The sequence below is a fragment of the Podarcis vaucheri genome, assembly GCF_965113315.1.
Source record: "Podarcis vaucheri genome assembly, chromosome: 15".
NCBI lineage: Eukaryota > Metazoa > Chordata > Lepidosauria > Squamata > Lacertidae > Podarcis > Podarcis vaucheri.
In genome coordinates this window covers 17137755-17158713 of record NC_138753.1, presented here as the reverse complement: position 1 = coordinate 17158713, position 20959 = coordinate 17137755, and the positions used below count along the sequence as shown (strand labels likewise).

General features: G+C 51.2%; 1 protein-coding gene and 1 long non-coding RNA gene across 3 annotated transcripts in view; one reads left to right on the top strand and one right to left on the bottom strand.

The window, feature by feature from the left end:
* The first annotated feature begins 6396 nt into the window (after positions 1-6396).
* Positions 6397-8868, top strand: LOC309520156. 2 transcript variants are annotated; one of them, XR_014214147.1, is made up of 5 exons: positions 6397-6545; positions 7236-7327; positions 7543-7605; positions 8077-8188; positions 8733-8868. It is a non-coding gene; the product is annotated as an uncharacterized lncRNA (long non-coding RNA). The 2 variants fall into 2 exon arrangements; XR_014214148.1 differs by having other exon boundaries at positions 8077-8194; positions 8738-8868.
* A 2145-nt stretch (positions 8869-11013) lies between these two features.
* Positions 11014-20959, bottom strand: part of LRRC75A (leucine rich repeat containing 75A) — a 36255-nt gene continuing 26309 nt past the window's right edge. The window contains exons 3-4 of the mRNA XM_082201508.1: positions 20547-20659; positions 11014-13218 (exon numbers count right to left, since the gene is read on the bottom strand). Coding sequence (XP_082057634.1) covers positions 12606-13218; positions 20547-20659 — 726 coding nt within the window. The 3' untranslated portion in view covers positions 11014-12605. The remainder of the gene's footprint in view (positions 13219-20546; positions 20660-20959) is intronic.

Sequence of the window (20959 nt, the reverse complement as noted above, 5' to 3'; positions counted from 1 at the left end):
GAGCTGGAGAACATGCTTCGTGACCGCCTCGTCGGTGGCCTGAAGGATGAGAAGCTGCAACGACACCTCTACGCTAAGAAGGACCTAACGTTCCAGGTCGCTCTGGAGGAGGCCCTGGCAACGGAAGCTGCCGAGAGGTCGACGCAAGAGGCACGGCCGAGCCTGCCATCCCAACCGAGGGTCCACCACGAAGACCTCACCGACGACTCAGGATCCGACAGGGAGGAGGTGCACCGAGTACAGCAGCGCACTCAAGCAGCGCACAGACCACAGCTGCCTCGACGAGAAGGAGGAAACTGCGCAAGGTGCGGGGAGAGTCACGAGAGGAGGACCTGCCGTTTCCGCAACGCAGAGTGCAGGCAGTGCAGAAAATCGGGACACATCGCCCGGGTGTGTCGGGCTCGGCCCACCCGACACCAGGCATCAGATGACCAACCCAAGAGCCCCAGGTCCCGGGGCCCAACGCACCAAGGCAACTCGACGGAGCTCACGGACTGCCAGGTATACCAGTTGCCCCACCCCAATGTAGAGAAAATTTATGTAGAGGTACAGATAGAGGGGGCCCCATGCCGCATGGAGCTTGACACGGGTTCAACTCTATCCATAATCTCGGCAAAGACTTTAAGGAAACTGTGTCCTACTGGGGGTCCCAAACTCAGGCCGGCCCCATTCACCCTCCGGGACTTCCAGAAACGTAAGGTCCCCACAATGGGGGTGGGGACCTTCAGGGTGCAATACCGAGGGCGGACACGGCAACTGGACTTGCTTGTGGTCAAGGGCCCCTACATTAGCTTACTGGGATTGGCATGGTTTGGACCACTGGGGCTAGCTGTCACCGGGGTGAACCACACTAGCTTACAAGTGGACGTGGACGCCATATGCAAGGAATTTCCAGGGGTTTTCGACGGGAAATTGGGACAGTATACGGGCCCCCCCATTGCACTACAGCTTGACCCCGCAGTACGACCGGTCAGGCTCAAGGCCCGCCGGGTCCCGTTCTCCTTGAAACCCCGTATAGATGAGGAATTGGACCGACTCGTGGAGCAAGGAGTGCTGGAGCCGGTGCCTAATGCCCCCTGGGAAACTCCAATCGTCACACCCGTCAAGCCTAATGGTTCGGTCCGCATCTGCGCAGACTACAAATGTACCATAAACAAGGCCCTCACGGCCCACGCATACCCAGTGCCAGTGGTCAGCCATGTCCTTGCCACCCTGGCTGGGTCGAAAATTTTTGGCAAGCTGGACTTGGCCCAAGCATATCAACAGCTGCCAGTAGATGAGGCCACAGCAGAGGCACAGACGATTGTGACACACAGAGGAGCGTTCAGGGTAAAGCGGCTGCAATTCGGGGTCAGCGTGGCACCAGGCATATTCCAGAATTTAATGGACTCTCTCCTTAAAGGGATTCCTGGTGTCACCCCCTTCTTCGATGATGTGTTGATTGCCGGGCCCACACCAGAGGAGTTTGAGGACCGCCTCCGCACCGTTCTGCACCGTTTCCAGACGGCGGGTCTCAAGGTGAAGCGGGAAAAATGTCTACTAGGAGTGCCTCAGGTGGACTTTCTGGGATTTATGGTGGACGCAGAAGGGGTCCACCCGACTGGGGACAAGGTACGGGCTATTTGTGATGCCCCAGCGCCCAAGAGCAAGACTGAACTTCAGGCCTTCTTGGGACTATTGAACTTTTACCATTCCTTCCTTCCCCACAAGGCGGCGGTAGCGGAGCCCCTACACAGACTCCTGGACAAGCGGGCCACTTGGGTGTGGGGCCAGTGCCAGGAGGCCGCATTCCAGGCAGTCAAGGACTTGCTTGTCTCAAACTCTGTCTTGGCACACTTCGACGAGAGGCTGCCGGTGGTGCTAGCATGCGACGCCTCACCCTATGGCATTGGCGCTGTCCTGGGGCACCAACTCCCGGATGGAAGAGAGGTACCAGTGGCGTACTTTTCCCAGACACTCAACGCAACCGAGCGGAACTACTCGCAAATCGACAAGGAGGGTCTGGCAATCGTGAAGGGAGTAAAAAAATTCCATGATTTCTTGTACGGGCGGCCCTTCACCGTGGTGACTGACCACAAGCCGTTGCTTGGCTTGTTTGCCCCCGAAAGGCAGACCCCCCAAGTGCTGTCTCCTCGCGTCCTCAGGTGGTCAATTTTCCTTGCCAGCTACCAGTATGCACTGATTCACCGACCTGGGAAGGCGATGGGCCATGCGGACGCCCTCAGCAGGCTACCACTACCGGAAACAGGCCCTGACCCAGCACCTGCACAAGAGGTTATGAGCCTGGAGCTGATTCCCGACCGCCCCATTCAGGCACAAGAAGTTGCACACCATTCCAAGAAAGATAGGGTCATCTCCCGGGTCCTGGACTGGGTGTGGAGGGGATGGCCCAGCAGCAGCCCCGGGCCAGAATTCGCCGGCTACACAACCCGCAAACATGAACTGTCGGCCCACAAGGGGTGCCTGTTATGGGGAGGCAGAGTCGTTGTTCCCCAGCCCCTCCGCAAAAGGGTCCTCACAGCCCTACACGAGACACATCCAGGGGTAGTAAGAATGAAGGCCCTTGCCAGGAGTTATGTGTGGTGGCCGGGGATTGATGGAGAGATAGAGGCCTGGGTCAAACACTGCCAGGCCTGCCAAGAATCCCGCCCAGATCCCCCAAGGGCCCCAGTCCAGTCCTGGGAGTCCGCCCGAGCACCATGGTCACGCCTGCATGTGGATTTCGCTGGCCCCTTTCAGGGGAAAACATTCTTCATAGTGGTGGACTCCTACACCAAATGGCTGGAAGTCGCACTGGTACCGTCCACTTCCACGTCCGCAGCCATCCGGGTACTACGCAGGCTGTTTGCAACCCACGGGCTCCCTGACACTCTCGTCTCAGACAACGGGACTGCATTTACGTCAGGAGAATTCCAAACCTTCACAGCACAGAACGCCATCCGCCACATCCGTTCGGCGCCGTTCCACCCTGCCACCAATGGCCAAGCAGAACGCATGGTGCGGACCACCAAGGACACCCTTCGCCGCATGACGCAAGGGGACTGGGAGTACTGCCTTGCCACATCCCTTCTAGCACAGCACAGCACCCCCAGCTCAACGACTGGCCGGAGCCCTGCTGAACTACTAATGGGTCGGCGCCTTGCAATCAGATTGGACCGCCTTCACCCCGATAGAGCTCAGGATGAGGTAGTGGTGGGGGAAGGCAGGAACCCCCGGACCTTCGAGGCCCAGGACCCAGTGTACGCAAAGAATTTTGGGGCAGGCCCAGCATGGGTACCCGCCACAGTCACCAGGGTCACTGGCCCCGTGTCGTACGAGGTGCTAACGGATGGGGGGCAATGCTGGCGCCGCCACTGCGACCAGATACGGCGACGATTCCCGGGAGAAACCCAGGAGGAGGACAGGTCAGAGGAGTCCCAAGGGAACAGCGGGGCAGTGAGACCCATAGAGCAGGAGGGGCCAGCAGGAGAGGCAGAATCAGTAAATACAGAGAGGACCCGTGAGGCCGAAAGGACACCAGAACCAGAACCACGACTGAGCGAGCCGGTTGCACCAGACCAAACAACCCCATCACAGCCAGCATCCTTGGAACACGAGCCAGAACCGGGAGCCCGGACCAGGGAACACCCCAGGCCGCAACGCACACGTAGGCCGCCGGCATACCTTGAGGACTATGAATGCGACCTCCCGGGCAGGACTGGAACTTAGAGGGGAGGGGTGTTATGTACTGAGAACAATAGGATCCAAATTGCAGCAGTCTGATTAGTCCTAGAACAATAGGATTCAGAATGCAGCAGTCTGATTGGTCCTAGAACAATGCAGCAGTATGATTGGTTGGCAGGAACCACCCAATCCTGCTCTATGATTGAAGTGAATCCACAACCTGATTGGCTTACAGTAGAATTCCGAAATTAGCCAATCATGTGCAGCCCATTGTGTAAATAATGTATATAAAGCAGATACTGTGAGGGGACTTTCATTCATTCCTCCTCACCACTATGAGCTGAATAAAGAGCATGAAATCACTCTGCGACTCTGAGTATATTTCACCAATCATACTGCTGCATTGTTCTAGGACCAATCAGACTGCTGCATTCTGAATCCTATTGTTCTAGGACTAATCAGACTGCTGCAATTTGGATCCTATTGTTCTCAGTACATAACAGATTATATAGCTGTGATTCCTGCAACGGCTAGATGACTCTTGGGTTCCCTTCCAATTCTACAGTTCTAGGATTCAGTCTACAAGAGGTGGGAGACTCCAGGGGCATACCCTCCAACATTTCTCCAATGAAAATAGGGAAGTCCTGTTTCATCATCACCATCATTTAACTGGGTTTCCCCAGCCATTCTGTGCAGCTTCCAACATATATAAGAACATAATAAAACATTAAACAACTTCCCTATAAGTTGGCAACCATCACGGTCTCCTGCAGGCATGAGTTCCATAGTTCAACTCCTTGCTGCACAAATGAGTCCTTTGTTTTATCTATCTTCCAACATTCAGCTCCATTGGATGTCTATAAGTTATGATAGAGGGAGAAAAACTTTTCTCTGTCTGCTTTCTCCATGCCATGCATCGCTTTATAGGCCTTTATCATGTCTCCTCTTACTCAACTATTTGCTAAAGTCCCAGGTGCTGCAAATAGGGGTGTTGCCCTTCTCCGGAGGACCCTAAGAGTCATTTAGCCTAACCTTCTGAAATGCAGCAATCAATGCTCTGCTATTCTCTCTGAGGTCAGGTGAACAGAACTATACAGAATATGCCATACAGTGGTACTTCTGGTTACGTACTTAATTTGTTCCAGAGGTCTGTTCTTAACCTGAAACTGTTCTTAACGTGAAGCACCACTTTTGCTAATGGGGCCTCCCTCGGCCGCTGCTGCCACTGCCACGCGATTTCTGTTCTCATCCTGAAGCAAAGTTCTTAACCCAAGGTACTATTTCTAGGTTAGTGGAGTCTGTAACCTGAAGCGTATGTAACCCGAGGTACCACTGTATGCAATTGCACCATAAATTTGTATAATGGCATTATATTGCCTTTCTTATCACTTTACTGAGGCTGTGAATTTGCATTTTGTACTTTGCATTTTGCCTTATTGTACACTTCAACTCCTGACACAGGTACAGTAGTGCCTTGTTAGTCGAATGGCTTGGCTCCCAAACAAATTGGCTCCCAAAGGCCACAAACCCAGAAGTGATCCAGTTTGCAAATGTTTTTCGGAAGCTGAACATCTGACACACCTTCTGTGACTTCTGATTGATGCTCCTGCAGTCAATCAAAAGCTGCACCTTGGTTTTCGAACCATTTCGGAGGTCGAATGGACTCCCGGAAAGGATTAAATTCGAGAACTAAGGTACCACTGTATTCTGCCATAAGTGGGGAAATGGGCCCACATCTCCCCAATGGCTGCTTGATGAACAGCCATCGTCACATTCCTGGCAGCACCACATAATGTAATAAGAACAAGATTGTGACTTCTAATAATATTAGAAAGGCAAAACTGTATTGTATTGTTTGAGCTGAAGAATTTTCTAGGCGCAAATTCAATTTCATTGCATCATATATACACCTACACCCAGTTCTTTCCAAGTCAGGGTTTGTAAACTGGCATATGATCATTTCCAGTTGGAATTATATGATCTGTAAACTGGTATACGACGACTTATTGGATGGTTGAGAAATTTGATTCCATTCAGTTGCAGGCCAGCCTCCCTGATTTGCAATTCCCAGAACTGAAAAACAGCATCCATCCTTTTATTAATATAGTAGTTATTTTTTAATTTATTATTTATTAAATTTCTCTACCGCCCTTCATCAGAGGATCACAGGGCAGCTTACAATATAAACACTCAACAATACATACAGTCATAAACAAATACCGCCCCCCCGAGTTTATTGTGTATTACTTGTCAAAACTGCATAAGTAGAATACTGATTAATTTTCATTATACTGTATATTTTTTGGAAATGTGGAGAACTGAATTGAAACTTGGAAAGATGAAACTTGAGAGAAACCAAAACTGAGAGATACAGCCCATACAGGCTGCGGCGCTTAAGGAGGGCGGAGTTGCAGCCGGCCCCCAACATCTCTGAAATACGGACTAGATCCAGCTCAGAAACGCAACCCCCCGCCGCCGCCGCTGCACAATGGTCTCTTCCTCCCTCTTCGCCCTGCCGAATGACGAGCCGAGCGCTTTTCGCGGGCTGCCGCGGTGCTTGCTGGGAGCCGTACTCCTCCCTCGCTTTCCCGCCTTGCAAGAGAAGCCAGGGATGGGCTTCCCGCCGCGCACGAAATGGAGTCCTCGGCTCCTCCCAGAAGCCGCCGCCCTCCACCTCCCCCAAGATTCCGAGATGGTACGTTCGAGCCAATCAGCCGCCAGTTCCTTTTTGCCACCACCTCCCGCCCGTCTTCATGGTACGTCCCGAGCGCTTAAAGGGAGCCGCACGCGGTTCGTTCGTTCTTTCGCTCGTGCCGCTGCCCTTCTTGCGCTTGGGTCTTTGAAGGGGAGGAAGGAGACGATGAGGCCTTGCAGGCGCCGAGGTTTGTCCGCGGGGCGGGGAACGAGGCCGAGCCTCGGTTCCTTCAGCACGGGGCCTTTCTCTTGGGAGGGGGGCTTCCCTCTCCGCGGGATGATGATGCCGTGATAGGAAGTGCCGTCAGATGCGAGAACTGACGAGAGATTCCCACCGGCTGACCTCGGAGCAGAGCCACGCGGCCCGCCTTTAACCCCCGTCCCGATAGGGGGCCGTGAAGAAGAATGCCCCCCATTATCCCCGCGTGGGGATGGAGGAGGCCGTGGGTGCGCTTGAGTCCCCCCTTGAAAGCACGTGGTGGCGTGATCTGTCCTTGGCTGCGAGGCGCGGGTTGGGCGCTCGTAGAGAGGCTGGATCTGCAGATCCAAACGGAGGACCTGCCCACGCGGTTAGCAGGGGGGACCATATCGGAAGTTATTTTATCTACCCCATTTGAAATAGCGTCCACGGGGGAGGCAGTGGGCTTCCGAAGTGCAGGGTTGTTGCTTTCCAGCTTACATACACCATAAGCTCATGGAATAATAGTGGGGGGTTTTTTGGTACCCCGCCCATTTGACTGGGTTGCCCAGTAAATTGACATCACAGCTGGGCTCCTGCAGAACTGGATTCTTCCAGCCTCTTCCTTGAGCCACTTACTTTTGAGGCGGAGGCAGCCCTTCACTTAACTGCCTTCCTGACATTCGCTCTCTTGTTGTAGGTTTGTTTCATTTGCCACGTGGGGCCAGACCTGAAGTGGCAGGAGGGAGGATGGATCCTGACCCGCCTGCTTAGAAGCTAGCTGCCCTAAAGGTAAGCCTACAAGTCTCTGATACAGAGTAGTATTCCCTAGGGAAAGCCTCACAGTGATGAAACAAAACCTCAACTAAGCTGGAATTACCGTCAGACTTTTGCTGTTGAGAAGGTTCTTTCTGAGCAATCCACACCCGTGGGGAGGAAGTGCACCTGCTTCTGCTCCCTCCACAAAAAATAGCTCTGGTTAACAGGGTTGTCCTTTTTCTCTGCAGGGACCTGAAGCTGTCCTCTTCCCAAGAGGAGCATTCCTGATTCCTGTAGCCCTGGCTTCAAAGGTATGATGAGGCTTTTTTTATTTCAGAAATGGGAGGGGAGGTCCTTCTGTGTCCTGGCTGGTGAGAGCAAGATAGTTTTAATGCTTGAGGATAGCCCAGTTCACATCTAAAGCCATGTTAATGCTCCCTGTGAATGAAAATGTTACAGCCAGAAGATTGCAGCTACTGTCAAACCACGTGGGCCAAGCCAGTTTGGATTACGATAGCACAGTAGAGCATGAGTCTCCTCATCTCAGGGTCATGGAATCGAGCCCCATGTTGAATTTCTAGATGGCCCTTGTGATCCCTTTCAACTACAATTTTATATATCATTGATGTTTAATAATGTCTCTATAATCCACCTGGATCAGGGCTTGTTTGTTTGGAGCACTGTTACAGTAATCCAAACAGATTTAGCACCAGGTGTTGAAGGGGAAATAAATTGGAACTGCAATCCACTGCTGAAAACCATTTGTGCTTTCTTGTTCATAGAGGGTGAAAAGAAGCAACTGTTTGTTTTCTCCTCTGGGTGGCAGCAGGGTCAAGAACAGAGGGCAATGGATTTCCAAGAGCCTGGAAAAGCCAAATGCTTCACAACCAAGAGGTATGTGTGTTCCCTTGCCTACACTTGCTCACTGAGGCCTGGCACATTAGCAGGGCAAATACGTAATGACTGCCTTCAAAGCACTGCACTCTGGTTTCGTAGAGTCTCCTGAATTGCTGTGACTGGGTGTAATTAAGTGTGGTACCACTTGGCCTTAGGCAATCTCTGCTGTAGATTCCTTGTGCCTGCTTCTTCACAGAGTGGAGAGGGGTGAAGATTAAATCATTAGGGCCTATGGTAGGGCTGGGCAATACCTGGTTTTGAACATTTGAATATATCACAAGGTCTGAAATAAGGTTGGAACTATGTAGAAGCAGCGACTGGCTTCAGGTTTTTCCCACGTTGTGATTTTTGCATAGCGCAGACATACAAGAAACTAATATGATATGGACTGGTTTGGGGCAATATATTGCCCAGCCCTAGTCTGTGGTAGATGGTGCAGTTAACTTAAGCAGTGCTGGTCATGGCATTTCTACTGAAATGAGTTTGTTGGAAGGAGTGCCAGTTACTGTATTTACATGTAAATTTTCATGATGTCTTTCAGGTTAGTGGCTGATGACTTGTTACCACACACAGCTCAAAAGCGGCCTCCCCAGCATTTCCTTCAAGATCTTCCCAGGTGCACCCCACCACCTCTATATCTTTGCATATGGCATACCTGGCAGTGTGGCTGTGGCTCCCTAGAAAACAAGTAGAGTCTCATTCCAATCCAACTTCATCTTTGCAAAGTTTTGGGAACAGGGCAGAAGACAGAAATCTGTTTTGAAATGTCTCTTCTGTCTGTATGTGGCCACAAATATTTATAAGCTGTGAGCGAATAAAACTTATTTTTGAATGTACAACTGCATTGCACTGGTTTTTTACGTGTGCCTGAGGGAAAGCGTGCAAACAGGCTACTCTGTGACATAGGCTGTGTTCAAACTAGGTCAAATGCTCATTGTCTGCAGATGTTGGTGGGTTTCAGTTATCACCCTCTGCCAGCACAGCCAGTAGTGTAAAATTCCAGGAGTTGTAGTGTGGAAGGCTACAAGCTAGCCCTTTTAAGTATGAAGCAAGCCAGGAAACATTGCTTGAGTTTGAGATGCTTCTGGGCCAGAGAGGTGGCCCTCAAATCAAATACTTGTGTGCACACAGAAGAGGTTTAGACTTGGTGGTTCTCGCTATCCTGTTGGTGATAGACCAACCGGGCCCATCATATCCTATGAGCAAGCAGGAGTGACAACCTGCCCATTGCTTCTCAGGCTCTTTCAGAACTTTAAATGGCTTTTGCCTTCCCTCTGCTGTATAGCACCAGGCAACATGGTAGCTGTCAGCTATAACACCCTCACAGGGCTAGTGGGAGTGAAATACCGTAGCCATTGTCTTGGGGTTTGTTTTTTTCAGGGAGTGTTGCCACATGGTGACATTTTGCCCATCAACAAAGAGTGAGGCTACAGGGATTTTTTATCCTTTCCTGTGAGTGTTAAGTGGGAGGGGGGGCGACTTATTTAAACATTGCAGTCCTTTGTGTTGCACGAAAGCCACCTCTATTTAGCTTGCTTATTTGCTCAGACACCTGTAAGCGTAGCAGCTCACAGGAGAGAAACTTGAAAAATGTGCTTTTGTGTGAATTGATGCCTTGGCGGATACTTTAAAAACACTTAAGATTCCCTGATGGAAGTTCAGTTAACCAGAGATTTGGCACCAGCAATTTGAGTTAATAGTGTGAGAGAGGCTCATTCTATTTGCTGTAGAAGCTTCATGCACAAGGTATCCATAGTTTTGGCACTCTGCCCCTCCTTTGTTTTTTTTAAAGATATGCTTTTTATTAGGTTTTCATTTCATATACCCCTTGTCCACTCAAAAGGGGCAGTGTGCTCATTCCCTGTATGGTGAATGGTGGGTAGCTGATTGTTCTGAGACGCTTGGTGAGTCTTATCACAGACTTTGCCCTCCCTGAGACTGGCATGCTTAGTAATAATAGTCTTAAGCACTGCAGGCTGTGAGGCAGTAAACACTTTATCTCGCAGGCAGCAGGATGTCGCCTTCATTAATGCACCTGCCTGCATTTCCCAAGCAGACAGGTGCATGGATGATTACAAATTGAAGGCTGAAGCTACACAGGAAGTGAAAATGGAAGGGGTAATGTCACATCTCTTGGGCATGCTTGTGCCATGCAGCTTCCCCTTACTGCCTCCCCCAACTGATTCCATCCAAGGGGAGAAGCTCAATAGATGGCTAAATCTTAGCTGCTGGCATGTAAGCAGTACTGTTAGGCGCTCTTTTGAAACAGCCGGAGCTTGTGGTGAGCAACAGCCAGTGGATTTGCTCATTCTGTTCACGTGCCTGGGAGTATCTGGCTCACAATCCAGCATGCAGAGCATTCAGCCTTTTTCTCACGGCAACACTCATTCTGAAGGTGTCACAGATAAGCCCAGATGCACAAGGGCAAAATCTCAAACTGGAGCAGAGCTTGGACTGCTGTTTGAACACATGAAGGTGATCAACACAAAGTCTCGCTCTTGGGCTCTCAAAATCCTGCATTCGCTCTTCCAACCAGCTTCAGGTAGTGGGAGAAGAGCCTTGTGGCCCTGCTGCTGCCTCCTGGGCTCTTAACAAAGGCCATTGGTAATGCAGTTACACCCCCACTCTGCCAAGGCACCTCCTGTCACTCCCCCTCCCCCTGTGCTAGCCACCCTGGCTAGTAGGCAGAGGAAAGAGCACATTCTTTGGGTCAGTGTCTCCCTGCATCAGCTGCAGCCTTTGCCTCTTAAGAGCACTACTGCAGGATTAGCTCCCAGCACACAAGACGAAGACTGTCACTTAAGCTGACAGCTGAGAAACCCTTCTATTTAAATAAAATACTTTTATTGTTACGCCTGCTTGACAAAGCATATAAAAACAGTTTCAGCTACATGCAAACTATGACAACATTTGGAGCCACCGATGGGGTGGGGGGCAAGGTTAGGTTGGTCCCTCTGGAGTGTAAAAGTGGGCACTCCGGTCAACTGAAAATGTGGAGTTGCATTTGTGCCATGGGGAAAACAGCTGAAATAAGCCTGGTCCAGTGTCCCCCGTCCCTCCCCCGTGGAGAAGAGAGGTGTTGGAAGCTGAAATAGGCTTTCCTCTATGAAGATCCTGGCAGTTGTGCAGGGCCTGTTTCAAATTGGGTGTTTACCCAAATTAAAGCACTTAATGCATATGGGGTTACTGACTTAATCCTGGGTGGGTTGGAGTGGGAAGTGAGTGGTGGCTTACCATGTCCACAGGCAGACTGGAAAACGACAAGAGCTAATATGCTCGCATGGAGCTGAAGTTCAGCAAGGCCTTAGCTGGCAAACGGTCCACTAGTGGAGGCCCCAGGGCTGCGTTTTGTAAACTAGTAACTCCCCTCTACGGTCTCCTCCTCTGTCACAGTGATGGGAAATACAAAAGAACCGAAGACACCACACGGAGAGACTGTTGACACACAGCTATTTCACACCACAATTGCGACATGAACATCTGGAAGCATTGGCTTGATTCCCTCTGGTATTGTCACCAGAAGCCACATGTTGGTGACCCCTGAAGCAAAGCAGGCCACACTTAAGCCCCAGCAGCTTTGGAGGGGAGAGTGAAGCAAGGGGAGTTTGGCTTTTCCTGCTTTACTGGATCGACCAACCTAGAATCTGAGGCTTAGGGCAGCAACTTTTGCACCTGCCTTCACTGCACTGAAACTCAGCGTGTTAAATTGTGAGACTCAGCGGCAGGGGAGGAGAGGCAAAATCCACTTATTTCTTGCATTGTTGGTGCTAGTGAACAGTGTCTGTTCCTCTGCTGCATGTGGAAAGGGGGAGAGAAAGGCAATTTCCCAGTCCTTCTGGATCAGGCTGATGATATGCACTCCTAACATTTGAAAAATCAGCATTTCCCCCAGTTCTGTGGGATAACTGGCCCCCTGCCTTTGATGCAAGGATAAAAATCCTTTCCTGAAACCTCTACCACGAAAATACTTGGGAACTTTTTTTTTTTAAAGCAATCAATCTGTAACCACTATAAGGAACAGAAAATGAGCAAACGTGAAAGTCCTGGTGAAGAGTTCTGCGTAACTAGGAACCTACACCGGACAAAGACTGGCTCAGTTGTGGTGTTGCCTTCTCAGTTTGTCTTTCGTTCTCTGGAACTAAAGAGGCTGCAACACTAGAGATCTCCCCTCTGTGTTTGTCACAAGATCTTGGGAGTTGAAGGGCCGAGAGCATCACTAATGTGCTGAAGGGTGGAGCCTGCCTCCCCGACACCACTTCTTTCTGTCCTCTCATTTATTATCCTCACAAGAGGACCCTCCTCAGTCTCTGGAGTCTGGGGCCAAGATCCTTGCTGCTGATGCTGCTGTCATCGGGGTGGGAAATGGGTGGGTGTCTGCTGAGAGCATTCTGGCCAAGTGTGAGGTGCCTGCACCTCATGTTTGAAGCAGCCCCGGGGGATCCGCCTCCTCGTCTGCCACCTGACTCTCCAGCAGCCTGACCTCAATCGCCTCGCCTGTCTGCAGCTCTCCGGGACTGGCAGTGCCCATGCTGCTGCCGCTGTCACCGCCACTTGCATCCTCATCCGCGGAAGGCAGACCCTCCTGACTCTCCAAGTCACTCACCTGGCCCTCCCCGAACTCCAGGATGGTGGGGAGGTTCCCCTGGGTGGGGCAGCGTTTCTTGAGGCTGACCAGGAAAGGCTGCGGCAGGGAAAAGATGTCGACGTTGTTGCCCAGATCGATCCACGTCATGCTGGGGAAGTTCCTGGGGTCCTTCAGCGCCTCTGTCAGGTCCCGCAGGATAGCCTTGGTCAGCCTGTTGCCGTTGAGGGAGAGGGTGGACAGGTGGGGCAGGGCGCTCAGGACGGGCAGCAGCTGCAGGAACACCTCGTCCGTCAGGTCCGTGAAGCAGAGCTCCACGTTCTCGATGTACTCTGAGGTCTGCTGGAGGTAGGGGATGACCCGGTCCAGCTCCTTCAGGGTCAGGGGGATGCCCGACAGATCGACAGTGTTGTCCCGGGGATTCCCCACCAGGATCATTTTCAAGCTGCAAGAGAAGAGGAAGAGGAAGGGGCTTCGTGAATTGTCTCTGGCCAGTCCCTAACCCACACTGCTGGAAGGTGGAGGCACCATGGAAAACCTCCCGTTAAGGACACAAAGAGGAGGAAATGGAAAGAAACTAGGCAGACATTTCAGGGCCAGGGCTAAGAGAGGCTCAAGCAGCCATCGGTTTTGATCGTGGCTAAGAAATTCCCATGTGTGCTCAGAATTCAGCCCAGGGTTCCCCAATTGGCTAAAGCAGTCCACCTACATTTTTAGGTGAGCAAGCTGTCCTGTAAGGTCAGCAAGTGACAGAGAGGGAGAGAAAACAGGTTCATCTCAACTTCCATGTATGTTTGGATAAAAGGCACAGACAGTGCTATTTTTCTAGGGGGGAAATTAGTTAACCCTTGACCAAATAAAATAGTTAATCCTTGACTAGATAACCCTTAGGGTCCCTGTCAACTAGGATTCAATCCTACAGAAACACATTTTATTTTTTAAGTTGGGGGGGAATCCACCCCACAGGACAAAGAACCTGGGAGCCCCTCAACTCTATAATGCTCCTCAAGAGCATGCTAAGCGGCTCAGGCAGCGGCAGCATCTCCCCCTCAAACGTAATCTGCCGTCCAGCAAAAGGGCTGCAGAGGTTGTGGCTGCCAGATGCTTTCGAGGTGCAAATCTGCTGCCTACGAAATCCCTTCCTCTGGCTTTGTAAGCGCCACCTTACCCCACCATGCTGCAGAGCCTGACGTTGCAGTGGAGAGTCTCTGCCAAGCTCCGAGTCGGCTGCCAGGGCCAGCTGCTCTTCCTCACCCTGCAGAGCCACCTGTGGGCGGCCACTGAGCACCCACCTTCCCTGCTTGGGGGAAAGGGCTCGCTGACTCACACGAGGACCCTTCTGAACACAAGAGCAGGCAGGCACAGACCCGCAGGCGGAAGCCGGCCAAAAGCAAGGCATTCATCACACGGCTCATGGCTGGAGCAGAAGGCAGCCCAGATGCACTGTTGTCGGCAGCCCACACAGGCGCCTCAAGAAGCTTCCTTCTGGGGCCTCAGATGCGGGGGGGGGGGGCGCTGAAGTCAGTGGTCTCAGCAATGATGCGGAGTCACAGCCCCAGTGGCGCCTGGAGAGCATCCAGCCACACTTTGACCACTCAAAAGCAGAACAAGTCACGTCGCTCCCTGAATCAAGTGAGGGGGGCACAGGCACAGCCAGACTCCACCAGTCGCTGCTGGGCTGACTTCTCCTGCTCCAAATCCAATTGTACGACGCAGCACTGCTGAAAAGCAAGGCGACAGGCAGCTGTACACCCTGTACACCGTCACCTTGCACCACGGGGCCCTCTGCTCTTGCTCAGAGGCACATGTGTCGCTGGTTTGTTGTTTTTTAATCCTGTGTTTCTCCCATCCAGCTCAGCCCTTCTGCTCTCGACTGAGCTACTGTCCGTCTAAGATTCGTGGGGGAAGGAATAAAACAGATTATCGGGCATTGTGGTGGCTCTTCTCTCTCTTAATGGAAGACCATCAAATGAAGAGTTGGTCACACAGAAAACCAGAGAGGGTCTGTGCCAGAGCCAAGCCCTACAAGGGAGGAATATTCCTGCCTGCTCCTGCTGCAACCCCAGCCAGTCCATGTCCCCCACTCCACCCCAACGGAGGGGCAGTTGCAGCCAGGAGAGGGTTCTCCTGCCAGGTGCGGAGCCCTTCTGGTGAACATGAGAGAAGCATCCGCTTTAAGACGTAAATAATTTGTCCCCTGTGATGCTAAACAGCAAGGAAGGGAAGCCAATTCAGATGCTTGCCTGCCTGCTCTGACCTTCCCGCTGGCTGGCCAGGAGTCAGCCTTGCCAGAAAGGGCAGCAGAGAATCTGAAGTGACAAGTGCCGTTTGTGCCGCTAAAGCGAAGGCAGCAGCTGGCTGGGAGCTGCAGCCTGGAGGGACACAGCCGAAGAAGCAGCAGGAGGTGAAGGAGTTTGCCACGGAGGCTGGGGTGCGGTGGGGGGAAGGCCACCCCCTGGTGCTCGGTGGCTGAGAACACAACTTCAGGATGAGGCTCAAGATGTCCACAGGATCTAGAGCCCCGCTCAAGACCCCAGGAACCATTCCAGTCCAGCTGCTACCCAGAACGGTTCAAGTTTGGCAAAAAGCAGGGAAGAGGAGGGGGCTCCCTTGGAAGAGTCACCCTGTAAAACGTTCGCCCATGTGGGGAGGATGGGCTTGTCAAATTTACATCCTAAAGTTGTTCCCCACCACTGGGCAACAGAGGATGGAGGCAACTCCTGCGAGAGACAAGTGCTGTCTCTGCTTTTTCCAGAGGAGAGATTCCACCCACCTGGGAGCTCGCCTGCCTCCCATCGCAGGCCCGGCATCAAAACTGCAAATTACTGCATTTAGAGAGAGAGGGAGAGAGAGAGAGAGAGAGAGAGAGAGAACTGCTCCGTAAACAATCCCATTGCACATTCCTTCCTTGCAAAATGGAATCCGCTGCCTTGCTGGCTCCACAGACTGGCTGTAGTTATGTCCGCACGTAAAAATAAACTGCTAGAAAGCAGTGGCAGATGGGACAAGAACCCTCTCTCATTTTGGGTGGGGGAGAGACTTGCAGGTGCAGGTGTCCAAGACTTTTCAAGGGCCTTGTGAGCAGAGGGTAGATATCAAGGCGGCAGCTGTTGGGAACAGACCCTTTCCCTCTTGGGCAGCCCTTGTGGTTCACTGCCTGCAGCCTCTGCCTGGGGCATTGAAATGCAGGCGCTGCTCTGGAAAAGTGAATGCAAGTATTTCCTTTCTGACTTTAGCATGATACACAGACAGAGCGCCTACCAGTTTGTTAGAGGCAGCTGAGGGGGAAATGTCTCCTCCTGCCAGAGTCACGAAGCCAGTAAAAAAAAGTGTGTTTATTTTGTTGGGAAATGTTTTACTTTTTATCAAATAAAATATTTCTTCTTCCAATTGTTCTGAAACTATATAGAAAGTAGGGTGAGGGAACTTAAAAGCCAGGGAAAAGGAGAAGGAAGGAAGGAAGGACTCTAATGGAATGGAAGAATAGGGTAGCTGCAAGGGGCATCAGGGGCCACATGCAAAGGGGTCAAGGGCCGCATGTGACCATATAACTAGACGTTAACTAACCATTAACAGCTAAGAGTAATCTATGTAGAGATGCAAGTATTTTCTTCTGAAATTTTAGCCAGAAGTTAAGTATCTAAAAAGACAAGGGCAGAGTGTTAAAATTTAACAACGCAACAAAAAGCATACATTTTTATTCTCTCTCTTTTGCTGCCTTCAATAATAACCCCACAAAATAGTTCTTTCCAAAAGGTTTCATGGCTTAATCACATCATCTGCTGCTACAAAAACCCACTTCAATTCGTAGGATGAAAATCACAAAGGGGAAGAGGAGGGGATCCAGGTCACTGTGTGTCACGATGAAAAAGAGGCTCTCTGTTAAAGAAATAACTCCTAAATACATTAACATTCTGCCTGAAGACAAGAACACAGGAAGGCAGGAGGCATCTTCTTGCCCCTCCAAGATCAGCAGGGATTTCCCCCTGGAGGGAAACTTCAAAGTGTTTCCAATTTCTCTGACAGCAGGTTGGCAGATGAAGCCAAACAGAAATTAATCTCCAATTAATCTGAACAAAGATTAGAAGGAAGGCTGGTGCCCAAGCCAGGATCACTCAGGGTGAGATGGTTTTTTTCTTTTAGCGGGGGTGAGGGGTGGAGTAAGGAAGCCAGGAAAGAACCCCTACCAACCCCTGTCTTACTTTACCCAGCAACAGAGAATCTCCACCTAAGGCACATCCTACAACCTGCAAGCTCACTCCCTCCTCTGGCTCCTGAGCTCACAAGAGGCTTCAGTCCGCATTTCCCCTGTCAGAGGGAGGGGAAGCCCCGCCTTTATGAGCAGGGCACACTAGGTGCAAAATAAAATAGGCAATAACAATACGCTTAAATGTAATATAGCACTGTGTATTGCAAGCACTACAGCAGGCAGAAAAACCATTACATGTACCCCCTAAGGCCCTCTGAAATTGTCAAGCACTTCTCGGGGGGCAGGGTGTGGATAGGAAACTTGCTTTATTGTATTTGTACATATTTTAAGGCACCTTGATATCCTGTGTGAGTGGGTGGCATATAAATATTTTTTATAAATCAGCAATGTCAGCACAGAGAAGCAACAAACAGCCAAGCCCAGCCACATTTTGCACGGAGAGGCTGCTCTAACTCTGCACTGTTCTTTCTGCAAGAGGGGAGATTTACGGTCTCCAGGTGCTTATGAAGCCAACCCTGGAGGGGGTGGGGGGAATCCCTCCACACAAGAGAGACAATAACAGCCCTACTGCGCCAGGCCTCCTCCTCCTTTACATGGTCCAGCTTATCTGCATGCCCAGCGAGGCCTCTGCAAAGGCAGGGAGGGATTGGCGCAGCGGAGTAAGTGGGGGCTGGAAGAGATAGGAGGAAGCTCCCATGGAGCCAGGCCAGACCCTACAGAAATGGGAACATCCCTAACCAGAGCTGAGCTCATTTGCTTTGCAAACTCTTTGAGCTGTTTGTGTGTGTGTGTGTGTGTGTGTGTGTGTGTGTGTGTGTGTGTTGTGCTTGCAGAAAAGAGAGAGCAATGGAGGTCACTCACTTAGGTCAGCCAAATCTGCTCAGTTCTTGCTGGGAACGCAGAAGGATCCCTGGTGGCAGCAAAAGGCTCCCTTCTCCTCCCAGCAAGGAAAGACTCAACAGCTCAACTACTATTCATCTTTTAATAATACAGTGGTACCGCGGGTTAATAACTTAATTCGTTCCGGAGGTCTGTTCTTAACCAGCAGGCCTCTTGCTGCCGCTGTGCCACTGGAGCACAATTTCTGTTCTCATCCTGAAGCAAAGTTCTTAACCCGAGGTAATATTTCTGGGTTGGCGGAGTCTGTAACCTGAAGCGTATGTAACCCGAGGTACCACTGTAATAGTATCGTCGTCCTCGTTGGCTCGTAATTACATTTGGAAAGGTGGAGGTTCTCTGTTTTTCTTGGCAGCTTCTGACAGCCGCCTTTGCCCACCTGACTCTATTCCACAAAATGTGGAATGCAACATCCCTTTTGTTTTAAAAACCGGGCATTTCTATCTGTACCATTTTGTCTGCTTAACTCTTTGCCCCCCAATATTCCCCAAATCCCGCCCCTGCCAGCCCTAGCTGGTAATTGGTTGGGGGAGGAAGGGGCCCACAGTTACTTCTGGGAAAGATGACTTGGTCAGTCTTAAGAGGCAGAGATGGGAAGTGGGGGCGGGGGGGGGGGAGAGGGGATGGGAAAATGCCAGGAGCTCTGCACCCTCAGTTTCTTCCTATTTTAACAATTTTTCCAACAGGAAGACTGTTGGAAACGGCTGAAAAACAACAGCTCCCTATGAAATATTCTGTTTTCGAAGGATTGACAATTCTTCTAAAGACAAGGTTTTGCTCAGTGACACACTGTAATGTGAAGTTTTGTTTCAGGCCAGACAAAATCTATAGCATTAGAGAAGGTTTTCCTTGAAGTTTCTACCCATTGGGCCTACTTGAGGCGGCTGAAAATGGGTGGTGGTGCAGGGGCAGAGCCAGTCCTAAGGGATAGCATCATCAGCTGGCAACTAGCAAAATCACTTTCAGCCTGCTATCTAATCCATCTTTCGAAACTGCTAAATAGTTCGCCATAGCAGTTGCCTTGTGGCACAGAGTTCCACAGCTTCAAGAAAATGCTGGCTGCCAACTTCTGGAGGGCACGAGATGGGGAAAGGACACCCTAAGTGGAGAAGGCTTGTTCTTTTATATTTTCCTGCCCCAAAGTACTTTTACCTACCCCCTGGAATGTCTTCTCCCATTCTCAGATCTATCTGATAAGAAAAGCCCCGCTTCTGCCAAAAGGAATCATTCGTAGGCAGATCGCTTGGGGGCACGAACTTGGCTTATATGGCTTCTGCCCAAATCAAACCCCGTGCTGGCCTGAGAAGGCTCCTCTGGCTTCAGGGCCAGCCCCACCAAGCCACAGGCTCAAGACGCAAAAATGCCACTGCTAGGAATTTATGTGGAAGGCTTCTGCCATTCCTCTCCAAAGCTCCAAGTGGGTTGCAAAGGTAGAGCTCTCCCTGGGACCTGCTGGCTTCCACATCCCCCCCCTCCCACCCAGAGAGTGGGAGGGACAGCACTGCCTGAGAGGTTTTCTCTGCCCCAGAATAGGCCTTTTGCACTCCAGCCACCGACTTGCATCTCTTGACAGGAAATAATGCAATCAAGTCTGTTAGAAGTCAGGAACACACACACTGAGCAAACTGCTAATTAAAAATGGGGCTGGTAATTAGAAACACCCAACCAAATCCTTTAATTTATGCTTCAGAGAGTTCCTCGGGTCTCTTGTCTTCTCACGGCCACATCAAGAGTAACCAGGATTATATCCGATTTAAGTGGACATCAGCGCAGAGGGTGGGCTGCAGGCCATGTCCCCCACCCACCCCCATCATCTCCAAGACAGACCAAGCTTTGCTGGGCATACAAAAGAAGTATTTGCTTATTCAGGCCATGCTTCAAAGCCACTCCAAGCCTCTTTTATGTTTTGGTGGGGGACATAAAGAGTCTGAAGGTGCCCCAACGAGCTGGTCGCAGCCCCCAGCAGAAAACTCCTAGCCTGGAGAGGGCAGGGCAGGCGACAGCAGGAAGAGAGGCTTCGGTGAGAATGTAGAAGAGAGAAAAGGACCACAGTGTGAGGGTGGCAGCCCACAGAAAGCGCTAGTTGGGCAGCTGAACTGGGCACTCCACCAGCCTCATCTGCTTTCCAAGTACCAGGCCCCGATCCAACAGCCCTCCTGACATTTTGCCATTTTACCATTCAAGCCACGCAGGGGACAGACAGTGCCTCCAAGGAGGGCCTGGCTCACCCCATGTGCTCCAACATCACAGAAAAGGCCAGAAGACAGAGTTCATTAGCTCACAGAGCCCAGAGTCTTTTCACCAAATGCTGCCACCCACTGAAGGCGAGATTTCCTGTCTTTTTTTCTTCCTTGGCTGAACAGACAGACGTTAAATGACTGGGACAGCTCTGCTGGTCGAGCAGGAGACTTTTCATCTCAGGGTTCGAGCCCCACAATGGGCAAAAGATTCCTGCATTGCAGGGGGGTTGGACTAGATGTGACCCTTAGGGTCCTTCCAACTCTATGGTCAGGAGGAGACACAAGTCATTTTGCAGTGACTTGGGATGGAGGCTCCTTTGCACTGCTGGTGGCTCCACCTCTGCCTCAAGCCCGCCCGTCCCACCCTCAGCTCCCCCACGAACGCCCCTCTACCAGTCCTGTCCCCCCCCCCCCAGCCTCACTCACCAGGCCTGCGGCTTCCTCTTCACAATGCCCTGGCGTCGCCACTGAGAGTGGGGGCTCAGGTGGTAAGTCAGCTGCCTGCAGAGCTTCTCCATGGTTCCCAGAGAGTCGCCTTCCTGCAAGAGGAATTGGGAAGGGGGTCAGTTGAACAGGCACCAGTCCACATAGCAGTGATTTCACACTCTTTATTGCAGCTGCTAAAACAGTGATTGAGTTTCCCCCCAAACCTCAGGCCTTTATATACATTATTTACAAAGTGAGTCCTGTCTGATTGGCTGATTCTGCTTCTCTCCTGAAGCCTGATTGGTCTTCTCCTGCAGGCCAATCAGTTGTTGCAATCTACAATCCTACCAGCCTAATAGGCTGATTAACTTCCTCCTGGAGCCTGATTGGTCTTCTGCAGGCCAATCAGTTGT